The sequence below is a fragment of the Poromitra crassiceps genome (assembly GCF_964638095.1).
Source record: "Poromitra crassiceps genome assembly, chromosome: 13".
NCBI lineage: Eukaryota > Metazoa > Chordata > Actinopteri > Beryciformes > Melamphaidae > Poromitra > Poromitra crassiceps.
This window is the reverse complement of record NC_139644.1, coordinates 2309988-2327123: the sequence shown is the minus strand read 5'-3', so window position 1 is coordinate 2327123 and position 17136 is coordinate 2309988. Positions and strand designations below refer to the sequence as shown.

Here is a 17136-nt window from a genome sequence, read left to right as displayed (position 1 = left end):
ACATTTCGGCTAGTGGAAATTCTAATTGGCTGGTAACTTTAAGATCTAGCAGCCATATTGGCAGGTGGTGAAAAAAGTTAATTTCAAGCCCTGCAGGGAGAGCAGGTGGTGACATAGAAGTGAGTGAGAAAAGGATCAAATATTGGTGGTTAAGACTGAATAATGACATCACAACTGTTAATTTAAAATTAGTTATTCCTCTAAACCTGGCTTCAAATGCCCAAAATTTTTCGCGCTGGCGCCGTTCAGCCCTCAGTAAAAACTGGTAGCGAGGACATTTTTTTGTGGCCCTCTCTATCATCAAAGTTGCCCATCCATGGGTTATGGCATGACAATATTTGTTCGGCCCCGGCAACAATCTGGGTTTCTCATGTGGCCCGCCATGAAAAATAGTTGCCCACCCCTGATGTAGGAAGCTATGCGGCAACCAGAAAGGTTGCAACCCCAGTTTGTTGAAGTTGTTGTTAAGACCAGCAGAGGGCAGCATTGCATCAAAAACAAAGTTAATGGAGCAGTGGCATTATAGTAGTTGCTTGTATTATTTCTGTCCTAATGGTAAATGGTAAATGGTCTGCATTTATATAGCGCTTTTATCCAAAGCGCTTTACAATGAGTAGATAGTCTACATTCACCCATTCATACACCAATGGCGGCAGGCTGCCGCGCAGGGTGCCTACACACCATCGGGAGCAAGGAGGGTTAAGTGTCTTGCCCAAGGACACAGCGACAGCAGCTGGGAGGGAGCGGGGATCGAACCGCCAACCCTTGCGTCATTGGCCGACCCGCTCTACCTCCTGAGCTAAAGCCGCCCCTTGAACTGTCCTGTTCATTCTTCTCAGCTGTGTTAAGTTCTGCTTTGGCATAAACTTTATATAATATCAGAAGACAAACTACTTGCTTTTACTTACTCAACCATATTGGATTCATGTAGTTTGAACTAATTTTGTCTGAAAAAGCAAAATTAATGTGTAATGTGTAAAATGTCAATTAAAGAGAGTACTTACAGCCAGCCTTCTCAATAACAAGACCATGTGATGTTCAGATATTGTGGCTCATTCCAATTACTGCGGCATCATGGTGCTAAAAGAGTTACAGCCAGGAAATTAAAGATACAAATATTAAACACAGAAATGAAAGCAATGTTAAGAAGAAGAAGGGAATCATCCTGCTCTAATGTTGTTGATGAAATTCACATACATATACATGTAGCCAACATTGTGCGTATACTGGTGTGTTGGTACGCAAATCAGCAAATGCAGGTTAAATGTGACATCTTTCCATTTTTCAGTTAGCAATGGGGTCCGGCAAGGAGGGATTTTATCTCCCATTTTATTCAACGTTTACATGGATGATCTATCTAGTGAATTAAATAAGTGCAATACGGGCTGTCTTATGGGTAACTCTATCATCAATCACCTTATGTACGCTGATGACCTGGTCGTTCTGAGTCCATACAGTGGAGGGCTACAGCAACTATTGAAAATGTGCTCAAATTATGGCAATGAACATGACATAATTTACAATGCAAAAAAGAGTAGTGTCATGATAGTGAGAAGCCAGGAGGACAAGAAATTGGCTTTCCCAGCCTTTTCATCTTTCTGTATGCCAGGAAATTAAGTACCTTGGCCACATCTTCACAGATAATCTCCATGATGATAGAGATATCTTTAGACAGTGCCGCAAACTTTATGCTCAGGCTAATATGTTGCTTCGCAGGTTCAGTATGTGTTCTGGTCCTGTCAAGTGTGCAATTTTTAAAGCTTTCTGCACTCCTTTCTTATGGTGCACATAGAAGAACGGTAGCATGCGGAGGCTTAAGGTGGCCTACAATGATGCCCTGAGGATTCTACTTAAGGTCCCTATAGTGCCAGTCACTTGTTTGTAACGTGTGGAATCCACACATGTGAGGCTCTCTTAAGGCATTCTATGTATGGATACAAGCTAGACAAAAGCTTGGCCAGCTAGTCCTGTAGCTAAGCTTGGCCAGCTAGTCCTGTAGCTAAGCTTGGCCAGCTAGTCCTGTAGCTGGCCTATAGCCCAGAAATCAAACAATCAGTATAACATGCTAGACTTTAAAAAAACCACATATGGCTCAATTCCACCACATTTTACAGCCCTGCACAGCCCGTCACCACTCGGCTCTACTTGCTTCAACCCGATGGACGTTCTGCTTCGACCGCCCTTCATCTGCCCCCGCCCACACCTGGTCGTCACAGCGACCGCATATCTGCCCTCCACCCATGTTCTGAAATAGGCTATAACATAACGTTACAATTAAATCCATACACAGAACTTTTAAACTGTTTATGAAATACTGGTGCCTCTAAATTACCTACAGTGTGTGTGTGTGTGTGTGTGTGAGAGAGAGAGAGAGAGAGAGCAGTGCTGGCATGATCACAGTCCTTGATCCTGGCCTGAGCAGCCAGCTCATAGCATCACAGCATGTTGGGCGGGTGTTACAGTGTACATGGGCAAAAGTGACAATCGACCAGGAGAATGGATATCACTTTGTTGTTAGTCAAAACACACAAGCGCTGCACGAGGGACGGGCGCGAGGGACGGGGGTTGCGCTAGAGTGAAGCCTCTACCCCCGCGGCCTCTCACCAGGCAAAACCGCGGCTTCACCAGGCGCCTGCGGCCTAGCGGAGCCGACGCAGCACTAACTACACAAGCGCTTCAGAGCAGCGGACTTTTGGACAATTGAAACCACCGCGCCGATTTTATTTCACCAGAGGCGAAGGCAGCAAAACAAAAGACTGATAGAAAAGCATAATAGAAGAGAAAAGAAGGTAAACTGGTATGCAGCGCTGCATTGACAGTCAGTAGGATATAGAGAGTAAACACGATTCTGCCTGACCAATCAGTCGCCTACAATGTTTTCACGTCACGGTATGGACCCGGGTTGGCAGAATAGAACCACGACGAGGCAGGTACTAAAAGTAGCCCAGCTCAGCCCCAAATCTAACCGAGCTGGGCCGGTTTATACCGGTGGGATGAGACCAAAAGTCGAGTCGAGCGGAGCGGGACCGCGCTACTAGCTGCGGTGGGATTGGGCCAATAGAAAGTAAAGTGAGAGTGATGCATCAATGTGTGTTTGATGGTGTATGTGAGTGCAAAATGGGATCTTAGCCTCCGTTTAAAACCAACCAACCCAAACCATAGATGGAAGAGATATTTCCAGGTAGACTATTCCAAGATGATATAGACCTGCATGTAGTTTTCTTCATATAGTTGGTATTTGGTCTGGGCAAAGTCAACTGACCCCCACTTGTCCCTCTGGTTGAGTATGTGTGAATACTTGAATCGTAAATTATGCTGTTGAAAATAAATTCAGGAGTTTGGGTATGAATAACTCTGTGAAAATGTAAAAGGTGGATGGTTGATAGTCGTTCTACAGTAAGCCATGTGAGACGTATATGCATGTGTGGGAGCACCCCAGGACCAGCCTAGCTGCCTTGTTTTGTGCTACTTGTAACTTCACAAGTAGACCTTTAGATGCTGATGACCATACACGCGCACACACACACACACACACACACACACACACACACACACACACACACACACACACACACACACACACACACACACACACACACACACACACACACACACACACACACCACAGAGCAATAATCCAAGTGACACAGAGCCAATGACGAAACAATCTGGCAAAGTAACAATGGTGTAACAAACGATGCACACTTTCTAGTGATAGGAACAGCTCTACCCATATTGGCAACAACCTTATTGATGTGATCATACAAAGACAATGTACAGTCAAGCCAAAGTCCTAGAAGTTTTACTATATTTACTTGCTGTATCATTTCACACTCTATCAGTAAATTCAGTTTAGGATTGTGTGATCATTTATAATTAAAACCAAAAATTATGCACTTTGTTTTTGATATATTAAGTACAAGTTTATTTGTCTTTATCCGATTGTAAATAATGTTCAGCTCGCTAGACAGAACCTGGTTGAGTTCTGAACATAATAAACAGTTGAGTCATCGTGTTGAGAGGGCCAAGATAACTCCCTTACAGGACCCTACGGCTAGAGCCCCATTCAAATATACTCTGCGACCTGTCAGACAGGTAACTTTTGACCCACTGAATAGCAGAGGATTTAAAACCATAACACACAAGTTTAGAGGTGAAAATATCTGTGTTGGTTGCTTTCTAATGTTAACTTATAAAAGTCACTTGAAAACGGCAACCTGGACAATTTATCGGTCAGATCAGCCTCGAGATGCCCAGGAAGGATTCTGGATGAATTATCAGACGTTATTGTGGCATGCATGTTTGGTCGTGTTTTGGCTGTGGGGAAGTGGATATTCATGTCAGCACTCATCACTCATTGGTAATAGAAAACACTTTGTGAACGTTTATTTTTCGCCAGAACCTACGGATAGTACCTTTAAATTTGGGAAAGTGGAATCCTTGTTGGCATCCTTGTTAACAGGCGAGACCGTTCACTCCAGCTGCACACGTGCCACACTCAAGCCATGCTCAAGCCACGCTGAAGAGACCGTTCACTCCAGCCGCACGCGTGCCACACTCAAGCCATGCTCAAGCCACGCTGAAGAGACCGTTCAGGATTCTGTTCTATTTTCCAAGCGTGAATCTGCCAGGCATACATTCAGTGCAAGTTGTGGGCGGGGGCAAGGCGAGCCGAGCGAGGCGCTGAGGAAAAGAGAGTGCTTCTGGTGTGACCGGTTTAGCGTGACACTCAGCTTCTGTTAAGCGCTGCTTCAGCTCTGCCTCTTTTAAGCGCCTGGTGTGAACAAAGGCTTAGAGCGAAGCTTTTGGAAACACTCGAGGATTTGAGAGACAATGAGCTCAAGAGTTTCCATACCTGCATAATTGTATAAATGTATATTGTATAAATTTGTCCTACTAGTTGAAAATATTCTTTGAATTTGCTAGGGAGCAACGATGGTGATAATTAAAGAACTGCTATTGGAAACCCTGAATGATTTGGGAGACGAGGACTTCAAGGGCTTCCGATGGTTCCTGCAGCAGGCTGACATCCTCAAAGGCTTCCCAGCCATCCCAAAGAGCAGATTGGAGAAGGCAGACAGGCTGGACACAGTGGATCTGATGATGCAGACCTACAGCAAAAACTCTCTGGAGGTGACCAAGAAGGTTTTGAAGAAGATGAACAGGAATGATCTAGTGCAGAGTTTATCAGACAGCAGCTCAGGACTCGAAGGTAAGTCACGGGAGGGTATGAAAATAAAAGACACCTATGTCTAATGCATTTATTATTAAACACTGGGAACACTTTCTTTGGATAGTCAAACATTGTCTTTTTTGTTGTCCACATTGACATTAAAGTAACTATCAAGTGGTAAAAAGTAGATGTTCAACAGTGTCACTTTTCTATTTGATTCATCTCTACAGGCTATGTAACTCTCTAATATTAACCCCAATCCTAAAATGAACCCTGGCCATGCAGACAATGAATATCTATAGACATTTCACACAGTTATGAGTATCGCTATCAAACTCAGCAAGCTTTTAGTGCCACATTATAGCCACTTGATAAGAAATGGAAGCTCAACATTGGGCTATCCAAATCAAGTGTGACTGAAACATTTGACTGTATATACAGTAGAGTGCAAAGTGCATCATTTCATTTTATTTTTTTAAATCAGACATGCAAGGCCTGGACTGAGGACCAGAACCAGCACAGCTCAGTCAAGGATGATACAGACAGCAGTTTGATGGTTCAGGTTTATTAAACAGGAACACAAGTACGGGTCTGTTCAGATGAAGATAGTTTGTGTCACTTATTTTTCTGAGAGACTCAGACGGATACTAAACATGATGAATGATCAATCCTTCAGTATTTACTGTATGTAAAGAGTTGTGGGATTAATATGGGCTGTTGGCTGGTTGGCTAGTGTTAAATTCATGTCAGTGACATTCTCTCTCTCTCTCACTCTCTATCCCTCTCTCCCCCTCCTCTCGCTCTCTCTTTCCCTCTCTAAGTGGATGTCAGCGATGTCGTGGAGACTTCAGAGAACAGAGGAGCTTCCTCCAGTCAACCAGAGTCTGCTCCTCTTCCTCACCTTCCCACCGGAAGCAGAAAGACTGAAGGTAAGTGTGCTGCATATCTTCAGTGCCTACTGCCCAGGTGGGTTATCTCGTCGAAAGGGCCTTTCTGTGTGGAGTTTGCATGTTCTCCCTGTGCTCCCCAGGGGGTTCCTCCGTACATAACCCCCCCACTAAAAACATGCAGAAGATTGTCATCGTCATCCGACCAGTGACGACAACATCCGAAGTTGGTCCCCGGGCGCGGGAAAGAAAAACCGAGCACTGCTCCTGGCCTGACCCCCGGAGGAAAGGACAAGCCTGGATGGGTTAAATGCAGAGGACAAATTTCACCGGCCACCGTCAGCATGAGTGTGTGTTTGTGGCCGCATGCATGTGTTGGGTGTGTTCGTGTGACAATAAAAGACGGGCTTGTCCGTCTACTAACTGTTATAACTAACTGTAACTGTTAACTGTTACAACTGTTATAAAACTGTAACTGTTATAACTGCTAGCTGTGAAAGAGGTGTCTGGTAAACACTGTCTACTACTGTACTAATTTTTTAATAGATATTACTTTGTTCTACACAGATTTTCTGGTGAGATCAGAGTCTCAACAACTCATCACACGGCACCAAGAAAACCTCCAATCTAACATCCAGGACAAGTTTATGTGTGCAGAAGAAGGATGGTTAGAGAAGAAGGATGAGAAACATCTGGAGGATATCTACACAGAGCTTGACATCACAGACGGGTGTGATGTACACATCAACATCCAGCATGAGGTCAGGCAGATTGAGATGGCCCCAAGAAAGCCAGCGGACACAATGGCATCAATCAAACCGAGCGACATCTTCAAACCTTCTGGAAAGCACAGATCCATAAGAACAGTACTGACCATTGGTATTGCTGGAATCGGCAAAACGTTCCTTGTGCACAAGTTCATCCTGGACTGGAGTGAAGGAAGAGCCAATCAAGATGTTCATCTCATATTCCCCTTCACCTTCCGTCAGCTGAATTCACTGAAGGGTGAAAGGTTTAGTTTAGCAGAACTAATTCATGAATGTATCTGGGAAACCAAAGACATCACGGAGGAGGCTCTTAACGAAATATTCACAAGACTACAAACATCAGGAAACACCAGCTATGAGAAGAGTAACTTCAAACTGCTGTTTGTGTTCGACGGACTTGATGAGAGCCGTCTTCAACTAGACTTCAAAGCCAATGAAAAGTGGTCTATTGATGTGACAAAGCCAACCAGAGTAGAAGTACTGCTGACAAGCCTCATCAAGGGAAAACTGCTTCCTGCTGCTCGCCTCTGGATGACCACAAGACCTGCAGCAGCCACTCAAATCCCTCCTGAGTACATTGACATGGTGACAGAGGTGAGAGGCTTCACTGATGTACATAAGGACGAGTACTTCAGAAAGAGATTCAAAGATGAGGAGCAGGCCAGCAGAATCATCTCCCACATTAAGACTTCACGAACCCTCCACATCATGTGCCACATCCCAGTGTTCTGTTGGATCACGACTAACGTTCTGAAGGAGCTGTTGAAAACCAGTCAGAGAGAAGAAAACCTGCCCAAGACCCTGACTGAGATGTACACAAAATTCCTGGTGTTTCAGATCGATCAGACCAAAGAGAAGTATGGCACAGAAAACTGCGTACAGTACATTCAGTCACTTGCAAAACTGGCTTTCCACCAGCTGGAGGAAGGCAACCTGATCTTCTATGAGAAGGACTTAAAAAAGAGTGGCATTGACTTCAAGGAAGCCTCGGTGTATTCGGGAGTTTTCACAGAGATCTTTAAAGAGCAGGACCGACCAAAGAAGGACAATGACAAGAACAAGGTGTTCAGCTTTGTCCATCTGAGCCTACAGGAGTTTCTGGCTGCTCTTCATGTGGTCCTGTCACTCAATAACAGTAACAGGAATGTGATGCCCAGGCCACAAGTGACTTTCCAAAATGTGTGGATGTTTTTAAGCAAAACATCTACAACAAAGGTCCACAGGATTGCTATTGACAAGGCATTACAGAGTCCAAATGGACACCTGGACTTGTTCCTCCGCTTCCTCATGGGTCTTTCTCTGCAGTCCAATCAGGATCTCCTAGAAGACCTGCTGAAACCGACAGGAAGTGCATCACAGAGCAATCAGAAAACAGTGAAGTACATCAAGAAGAACATCAAGAAGAATTCTTCTCCAGAAAGAAGCATCAATCTGTTCCACTGTCTGAATGAGCTGAATGACCGTTCTCTAGAGGATGAGATCCAACAATACCTGAGATCAGGAAGTCTTTACACAGACACACTCTCCCCTGCTCAGTGGTCGGCTCTGGCCTTCATCTTACTGTCATCAGAAGAGAAGCTGGACGTGTTTGACCTGAAGAAATACTCTGCTTCAGAGGAGGCTCTTCTGGGGTTGCTGCCAGTGGTCAAAGCCTCCAACAAAGCTATGTACGTGGATAAATAGCTAAAGTTACTTTATTAAAATGTCATGTGAGTACAAAATGGGTGGAATAACATGTTGTTTGTCTTCATCACTACCTCTATATCAGGCTGAGTGGCTGTCAACTGTCAGAGAGAAGCTGTGAAGCTCTGGCCTCAATTCTCAGCTCCCAGTTCTCTAGTCTGAGAGAGTTGGACCTGAGTAACAACAACCTGCACGACTCAGGTGTGAAGCTGATCTCTGCTGCGCTGCGGAGTCCTCACTGTAGACTGGAAACTCTCAGGTCAGGATCCCTCAACCTGGTCAAAACATGACCATTTAAATCCTGCTTCACTTACAGGGCAACGTCAGTGATTGCTAACCTGAGGAGGATTTTCTGAGCAGAGAAAATCCTATCATAAGAGCAGAGTCTGCTCTTACTGTATGATTGGGGTAATAACCTTTCACTCTACTTTGTGTCCAGGGCTTGAAATTAACACCCGCCACCCGCCAAATCCGTGGTATAAATTAACTTTGGCAGGTAAACATTGTTAAGTTACTAGCCAATTTGACTGGTGAAGAATCAAGCTGATCACTGTGTCTATTTGAAGCAGGCTGTAGAAGCAATCATCCTACCGATACTGCAGCTGCGAGGCTGTCTCTCTCTCTCTCTCTCTCTCTCTGTATTACCTAACCCTAACCCACACACACACACACACACACTTTAGCGTTTAGCCGTTTATCGATAAAGACAGTTTGTCTGCTTGCTTGCTTTCTCTCTCTTTCTCTCTCCGCCTCAGCCTTACAGGCTGAGTTCAGATCCGGCAAAACCTAGCAAAATGTTTGTTTAAAACAGAAACAGTAGTGCGTTGAACACCCATGTGTTATGCAAGCGTTGCACCTATCTGTTGGATCTACTGAAGTGCTCTGCAAGAAAACGCAAGATCTGGTAAACATGATGGAAAAGTTGATAGATACACAGACACCTCTTTGTATAAATAGGCCTAATATAGTGAACAAACAGATAGGCCTAGATAGATAGATAGTAGGGCTGGGCGATATAGCTAAAAAGTATATAGATATGAAATATTTCATATCAGTCGATATCAATAATTATTGATCATTTTTAATGACCCGTTTTTTTTTAAACGAGACGAAAACCACCTCATTTTCAAGGCACACTGGTAATAATTGTAATGCTAACACGTAAGCAGTCATTTACAGACATGGTGACATTTTATTTTGATGACATAGCCTAACGTTGCCTAAAGCGTTGTCAGCCATCTCAAAAAAAAATTGTTAACATGTACTATTTCAGGGTTGTTTAACATTAACGGTGATTCAGTGAATGAGCTGCCCCGCATTCTCCAAAGTAACGTTGCAGTTGTCAGCATTTGTGAAATTGGTGTGTAACGTTAATGTCCCGGTCGCCCGACTACTGCGGGCTTTTAACGTTATGGAACACATGTTAACACATCAATTTACTGAATTGAAACTCACATTGAATTCTTTGTAATGTTTACAGACAACGGTGTTCTGCTTTCGGCGTCGCTATTATTAACAATTTCCTCCACGTCTTCTCCCCGCACTCATTATTTTCTCTTTCTTCTGTGTTATTGTTGATTCACATGGGGTGGTCTTTGATGGAAACTAGCCCCCTCTCACTCCAGGCGTGGTAGTTTTTGACCATGGAGCCAAAAAAGAGTGATTGAAACAAATTGGCGTGTGGACAGAGACATCTGGTAGACTCAAAACACTCCTGACTTAGTTTAAAATTCTGACAGAGTTTTTCATGACAAAATTAATTTTCCTAAGGTCCCAGGTTTCTCTAACTTAGCAAAGAGCATGGCTGGCAAGGAAGAGTTGATAATGGAGCTGGCCTCCATCTTCAGCCACAGGGGGACCCCAGAAGGTAAGTTACCCGGAGTCCCTTGCTGCCAGTACATTAGAGCCCTAACATTGGGAGCCCAGTAGTAGTCCCTAAATACTGATAAGGCCAGTCCTCCCTCAGACTTGGATTTTTGGAAGTGAACTTTTGAAATGATGTGGTTCTTATCATTCCAGATGTAGGACAGGGTCCAGTTCTTTGAAAAAAGCTGATGTGATAAAGATGGGAAGATTTTGACAAAGATAAAGGAACCTAAGATAAACCATCTTAACTGAGTTTATACGGCCAATCATGGAGAGGGGCAGGATCTTCCAGTTTTCTATACACTTTCTAAGTCTACCAAAGTGACTTATCTAACATGTAATCCTATCTTGTTTTACAACAGAAAGTTTACACTGAGAACTTGGCTATCTTAAAACAACAACAACAGAAAACTGTAATTAACCTAACTTATGTTAGACTCTAACTTAACTCCGTGTGCGTGTGTGTGTGCGTGTGCACAGGCTGTCAGGCTGTCTGCTCACAGAGGAAGGCTGTGCTTCTCTGGCCTCAGCTCTGAGCTCCAACCCCTCCCATCTGAGAGAGCTGGACCTGAGCTACAATCATCCAGGAGCCTCAGGAGTGCAGCTGGTCTCTGTTGGATTGGAGGATCCACACTGGAGACTGGACTCTCTCAGGTATGGAGAGGCAATATCTGCTAGAAGGCTGAGCGTCACACACATTTATCTGTCATATTGAGAATGTGAGGAATATTGAACTGCAGTTATGACTGATGCTGTATGGAAACTCATTCACATTGAAGGTTATTAAATGCCCATGTTTCCATTATCAAAGAGAATCTGCTGATCTGACTTTGTTTATTCCCCAGTGTGGACCATGGTGGAGTGCAGATGTTGACACCAGGTCTGAGGAAATGTAAGTGTGCAACACACATTCAATTATTCTTCACACTGGACCCGTGGGAGTTGGCCCCTAAACCCCCAACACCCCCCACACCTACCCCCCCCCAGTAGGAGTTGGATTAGGGCAATTACCCAATTAAAAAATCTGATGAAATTCCCTCAATGCGTTCCTGAGATATCACGTTAACGAGCATGAAATGAGCGGTCGTGAGGTCACAGTGACCTTAAACTTTGACCTTTGACCACCAAAATGTAATCAGTTCGTCCCTAAATCCAAGTGGACGTTTGAAGCAAATTCGAAGAAATTCCATCAAGGCATTGCTGAGATATTGCGTTAATGAGCTTGAAAATGGTGTTCGAGAGGTCACAGTGACCTTGACCTTTGACCTTTGATCGCCAAAATCTAATCAGTTCATCCTTGCGTCCAAGTCGACGTTTGAGCCAAATTGGAAGAAATTCCGTCAAGCCGTTCCTGAGATATCACGTTAACGAACTTGGGAATGGCGTTCGTAAGGTCACAGTGACCTTGAACTTTGACCTATGACCACCAAAATGTAATCAGTTCATCCTTGAGTCCAAGTCGACATTTGAGGCCAATTTGATGAAATTACGTCAAGGCGTTCCTCACATATCGCGTTAACGAACATCGGATGTACGGATGGACGGACAACCCGAATCCATAATGCCTCCGGCCTGGCTATCGCCGGTGGAGGCATAAAAACGCATACGGAAAAAAAGTGGACTGTGTGTACAAATACCTTAAGTCCTGTTCTCTCCACCAGATGCTGTTAACCTCACACTGGACCCAAACACAGCACACAGAGAGCTCCTCCTGTCTGAAGAGGACAGAAAGGTTACAAAGATGCAAGTGGAGCAGCCATATCCTGATCACCCAGAGAGATTTGACTACTGCTATCAGCTGCTGTGTAGAAATGGTCTGACTGGTCGCTGTTACTGGGAGGTCAAGTGGAAAGGAAGGGTTTACATAGGAGTGACTCACAGAGGAATCAGAAGGAGAGAAGACGGTGAAGACTGTATGCTTGGAGTGAATGAAATGTCTTGGAGTCTGATCTGCATTAATGATAGTTACTCCTCTGTCTGTCACAATAACAGAGTAACAAAGATACATTCCCTCTCCTCCTCTGGCTCTAACAGGGTAGCAGTCTATCTGGACTGGCCTGCTGGCTCTCTGTCCTTCTACAAAGTTTCCTCTGACACATTGATCCACCTCCACACCTTCCACTCCACATTCACTGAACCACTCTACCCTGGGTTTAGGTTTGGCTTCTGGTCTGGGTCTGGTGACTCAGTTTCCCTGTGTTAGATAGAGGAGGGAAAGAGAAAGACTCATACTGCTGACTAAACAGCTGTTGAGATGATGGTTCACTCTGTACAGGATCACAGGATCAGGGTTTTAACACCACTCAGTTACTGTAACATGCATTTTGAATCAATGAAATGAATTAATGAATCAATGAATTAATGATTATTGCTTTTATACGTGTTAGAGAATGGAATTTACCACTCCTCATCCGCAATATAATATATGTAACAGCTAATATAAACCAAATGAATTGAAACCAGGAGTCCAGGAAGTGTATTATAGGAGTATATAAAAAACCATACACTATCTGGCAATCTGCATTGTCAGAGGACTGAATCTCAATGTACACATTCTGATATGTCATATAGAGACCAAATATTCAGTGATGACTGACAGTTTGACATATGCTTTATACTCAGGGAGAGGAGGAAAGGCAGAGAGGAGGGGGATGAACTTTGGAAATGTATGTGCGTCGTGCAGTCTGACAGGGAAACTGTTATCAATTGTTATGGAAGACTATGCACTGTCCAAGGTTTCAGCAAAAGGAGAGAAGTCCTCAATGCCACGGGTGAATCTATATGTGTGAGATGTCATGTCATTGTATTCTCATAGCATTAATTATGCGTATGCAATTATTAGACAATTATTAGCTTATTGATTAGGAAATGCCAATGGAACTTATATTTTCTTCATTTTGACAGCCAAATAGTCCATCATTCATAATGAATGTGTGGAAATTATAAATCATACAAATATTTGGGTACTTTTTTTTATGCCCATTTTACATTTGATGTGAATGAAGCGGGGAAACAGAGAATTCACCTTCTCCGCTAAATTCCTTTTCTGTCAGGCCTGTCATACTGTGTGTGTCAGGCCTGTCATCCTGTGTCGCTTTTAGCAATATTTTTTCTGAGTGTCTTGAGTTTTTGTATCTGTTGGTTTCACAGCCTCACAGTTAAACACAGAAACTGCCTGAACAGCGTTGTTCAAATCTGTCCTCAGAGGAGCTCAGAGGAGTTGAACAAAATAAAATAAAACAACTGAAAAATCTGACCGGGAAGGGGGTCCAGGTAGTGCAGCGGTAGATTCCCTCCCTATCCACATAGGGTTGCAGGTTCGAGCCTTACCCCGCTCGCCGGGCGCTTCTGGCTCATACTGAGCGCATTAGCGCCCGGCAAATGCAACGCATTTCCCATTTTACACTTTGCCATTTTCACGTCTAGGTCTAAAATGCTGGCTCCTACCTGAGTCTTCACGTGAAGTGAAGACGCTATCCGATGTCAAACATCCTCTTCTTTTAATGACACCTAGTTGTTGCATCCAAATTGTTGCATAAAATCCACTTTTCTGTCGCTCAAAAACCGAAAACCATATCTGGAGCACCTCGAGCAACCCGGAACAACGACTCACTGTTTACTCACTAATGCCCCCCACACTTCCGAAATGGTATTGCACCTCCCATTTCTGCATTTGTGCAGAAACGGAGGTGCAATACCATTGCGGAAGTGTGGGGGGCATTAGTGAGTAAACAGTGAGTCGTTGTTCCGGGTTGCTTCAGATCAGAGAAGAAGAAGGAGCGGTGCTCCAGATACATGGTTTTCGGTTTTTGAGCGACAGAAAAGTGGATTTTATGCAACAATTTGGATGCAACAACTAGGTGTCATTAAAAGAAGAGGATGTTTGACATCGGATAGCGTCTTCACTTCACGTGAAGACTCAGGTAGGAGCCAGCATTTTAGACCTAGACGTGAAAATGGCAAAGTGTAAAATGGGAAATGCGTTGCATTCGCCGGGCGCTAATGCACTCAGTATGAGCCAGAAGTGCCCGGCGAGCGGGGGAAGTTCGAGCCATACAGTTGGCCGTGTCTGCGGGTGGGAAGCTGGAGTGTCCTGGGCGAGTGTATAATTTTCCCAACCGGGTTTAGATGAAACCATGCCCCAAAATCATTTGATTGGTCACCCCCCCTCATACGCGCCGCTGTCCTCCGCCACGCCTGCATGCAGCAAAGTATCGTAAACAACAGAGGCGACTCCGCTGCAGCCCGAATGCCTCTCTTTACAGCCAGGCAGGCACCGGTCAAAGAGAACTCTTTCCCCGAAGTTGAGTGTGTTTTCCCCGTTTCCCCCCGTCACTCCTTCCCCCGGAGATGTGTGGCTCGGAGACCTATAGGAGCATAGGCTGCATAACGAAGCCGGGATGGGCTGTCCGCTCCTATAGTTCTGGGAGCCAAACATCTCCAGGGGAGAGAGGAACGGCGGAAAACACACTCGAAGCCAGCAGAGATGGGCAGTATTTTAAATACATGTATTTAAAATAAGTATTTCAAATCCTTTTGTGTATTTTGTAATTTGAATTTGGCTATACCGAGAAAAATAAGATGTAAAAATAAAGATTTCTATCAAAATACTTTCAGACCTTGTATTTTGTGTATTTTAAATGCATACGATTTTTTTCCCATGTCATTTTATTCTCGAATTGACAATTGACACAAGTTTAAACTGTGGAATAAAAAAAACGCAATGTGACATGTGACTTCTACTCCAGCTCTGATTGGCTTACCCTCAGAACAAACTCAACCACAAATCAACTCCTACTGAGCCATAGACGTACAGTATATACATAATTTCAACCTCGCCTCTGTATGGTTTAGCTCTGATATAGACCACGATTAGAGCAGGATTTTGTATCTATGTTTAGCCGAGTTTTAGACCATGTTTTAAAGATTTCAATAGTGGTTCGATCCCCGGCTCCTCCAGTCCGCATGTCGAAGTGTCCTTGGGCAAGACACTGAACCCCAAATTGCTCCAGATGGCTGTGCCAGCACCCTGCGTGGCAGATGTATATACCTCAGTGGCCACCTCAGCTCTACAAAATGAGTAAAGAAATACAAAGCTACAAAGCTGACAACCTCCCTGTTTCCATACATTAGCCACATGCAGGATTACCAAGTTCCATTCACCATGAATGACATAATAGTGCGGCAACTTTAAGTACCATGGTTACATGTTCCTGAAAAGTAACTTTTGTGGTGGAATAAATAATGTTGCTTTATTTCTATCTGTGCAGTGTGTTAAATAAAGACTATACGTGACAATGTAATGCCATGGTGGACGTGAAGTTGTTTGTGGAGCTACTGTTTTTTTCTGGATTTCAGTTATTAATTGTTATTATAATATCTATGCTAAACATGATCATTCCAAAACTTGAGGTTAACATGTAGAAATGCTGCCTGTAAGTCAAAAGCCCTCACAGAAGGCGATAAACAGCATAAAAGTATGCATATGGACGGTAACAGCATAAATAGGCTCTATACACGCAATGCTTCCATCTTTGACCTCAGCCAGCCACCCCACTTCCCGTCCAATAGTAATGCTGGTCATTGTTACGGTCATTGGCTAGGCTAGCTGTCAATAACTAACCATCTTGAATTGAATATGGCCATGTGGGTTAAATGTTTAGCTGTTGTTTGACACCCCCAGGTGATATATTTTAATGTAACCAGCAGATGGTGCCATAACATATCAAGAAGCCTATAACTGTGCAGGTGACACATATGATGACTTGATTGATGCTGATCAATCAGGTCAATCAATCGGAATCAGAAAAAGTGTATTGATCCCAGAGGGGAAATAGAGTCATGCTACAATTGATCACACTCTCAAAATATAAACATATAGACATTATAACAAGCATAATAGACAATGCAACAATAAAATAGAACTCAGTAGCCTATATACAATAAAGTGTCACAAATATGCATTATCCTACAATCATCAAGTACCATTGAGTAAAAAAGTGAAATATTTGAGGTACATGATATTATTATAATGCATCAGTGTGAGTAAAATAATAATAGTAATAGTAATACTAATAAAGAGTAAGGTGCACTAGGTCCAGTGATCCACATTGAGTTTTATTGCAGAGATACAATATCAAAAGTGGGGTTTTGATTTGTAGACGGGTGAAGTGAGTCGGCTGTTATTGACGCTCTGAGGGAGGAGTTAAAGAGAGGGAGGAATGACTTCCTGTGGCGCTCTGTGGTGAGTCTGGAATCAGTCTGAACGTGCTCCTGTGTTGGGCCTGCTGGTCATGGACTGAACGTGCTCCTTTGTTGGACCAGCTGGTCATGGACTGAACGTGCTCCTGTGTTGGACCAGCTGGTCATGGACTGAACGTGCTCCTGTGTTGGACCTGCTGGTCATGGAGTGAACGTGCTCCTGTGTTGGACCAGCTGGTCATGGACTGAACGTGCTCCTGTGTTGGACCAGCTGGTCATGGACTGAACGTGCTCCTGTGTTGGACCAGCTGGTCATGGACTGAACGTGCTCCTGTGTTGGACCAGCTGGTCATGGACTGAACGTGCTCCTGTGTTGGACCAGCTGGTCATGGACTGAACGTGCTCCTGTGTTGGACCAGCTGGTCATGGACTGAACGTGCTCCTGTGTTGGACCAGCTCGTCATGGAGTGAACGTGCTCCTGTGTTGGACCAGCTGGTCATGGACTGAATGTGCTCCTGTGTTGGACCTGCTGGTCATGGACTGAACGTGCTCCTGTGT

The 17136-nt window shown here is 44.0% G+C and overlaps 1 protein-coding gene across 1 annotated transcript; it reads left to right on the top strand.

The window, feature by feature from the left end:
* Positions 1-4935: 4935 nt before the first annotated feature.
* LOC310787867 (NACHT, LRR and PYD domains-containing protein 3-like) lies at positions 4936-12579 on the top strand (the record flags this gene model as incomplete). Its single annotated transcript, XM_083649328.1, has 7 exons — positions 4936-5212; positions 5995-6102; positions 6628-8494; positions 8596-8769; positions 10857-11030; positions 11364-11368; positions 12038-12579. The coding sequence occupies 7 exons, from the start codon at positions 4936-4938 to the stop codon at positions 12577-12579; spliced, it is 3147 nt and encodes a 1048-aa protein (XP_083505454.1).
* Positions 12580-17136: the final 4557 nt, after the last annotated feature.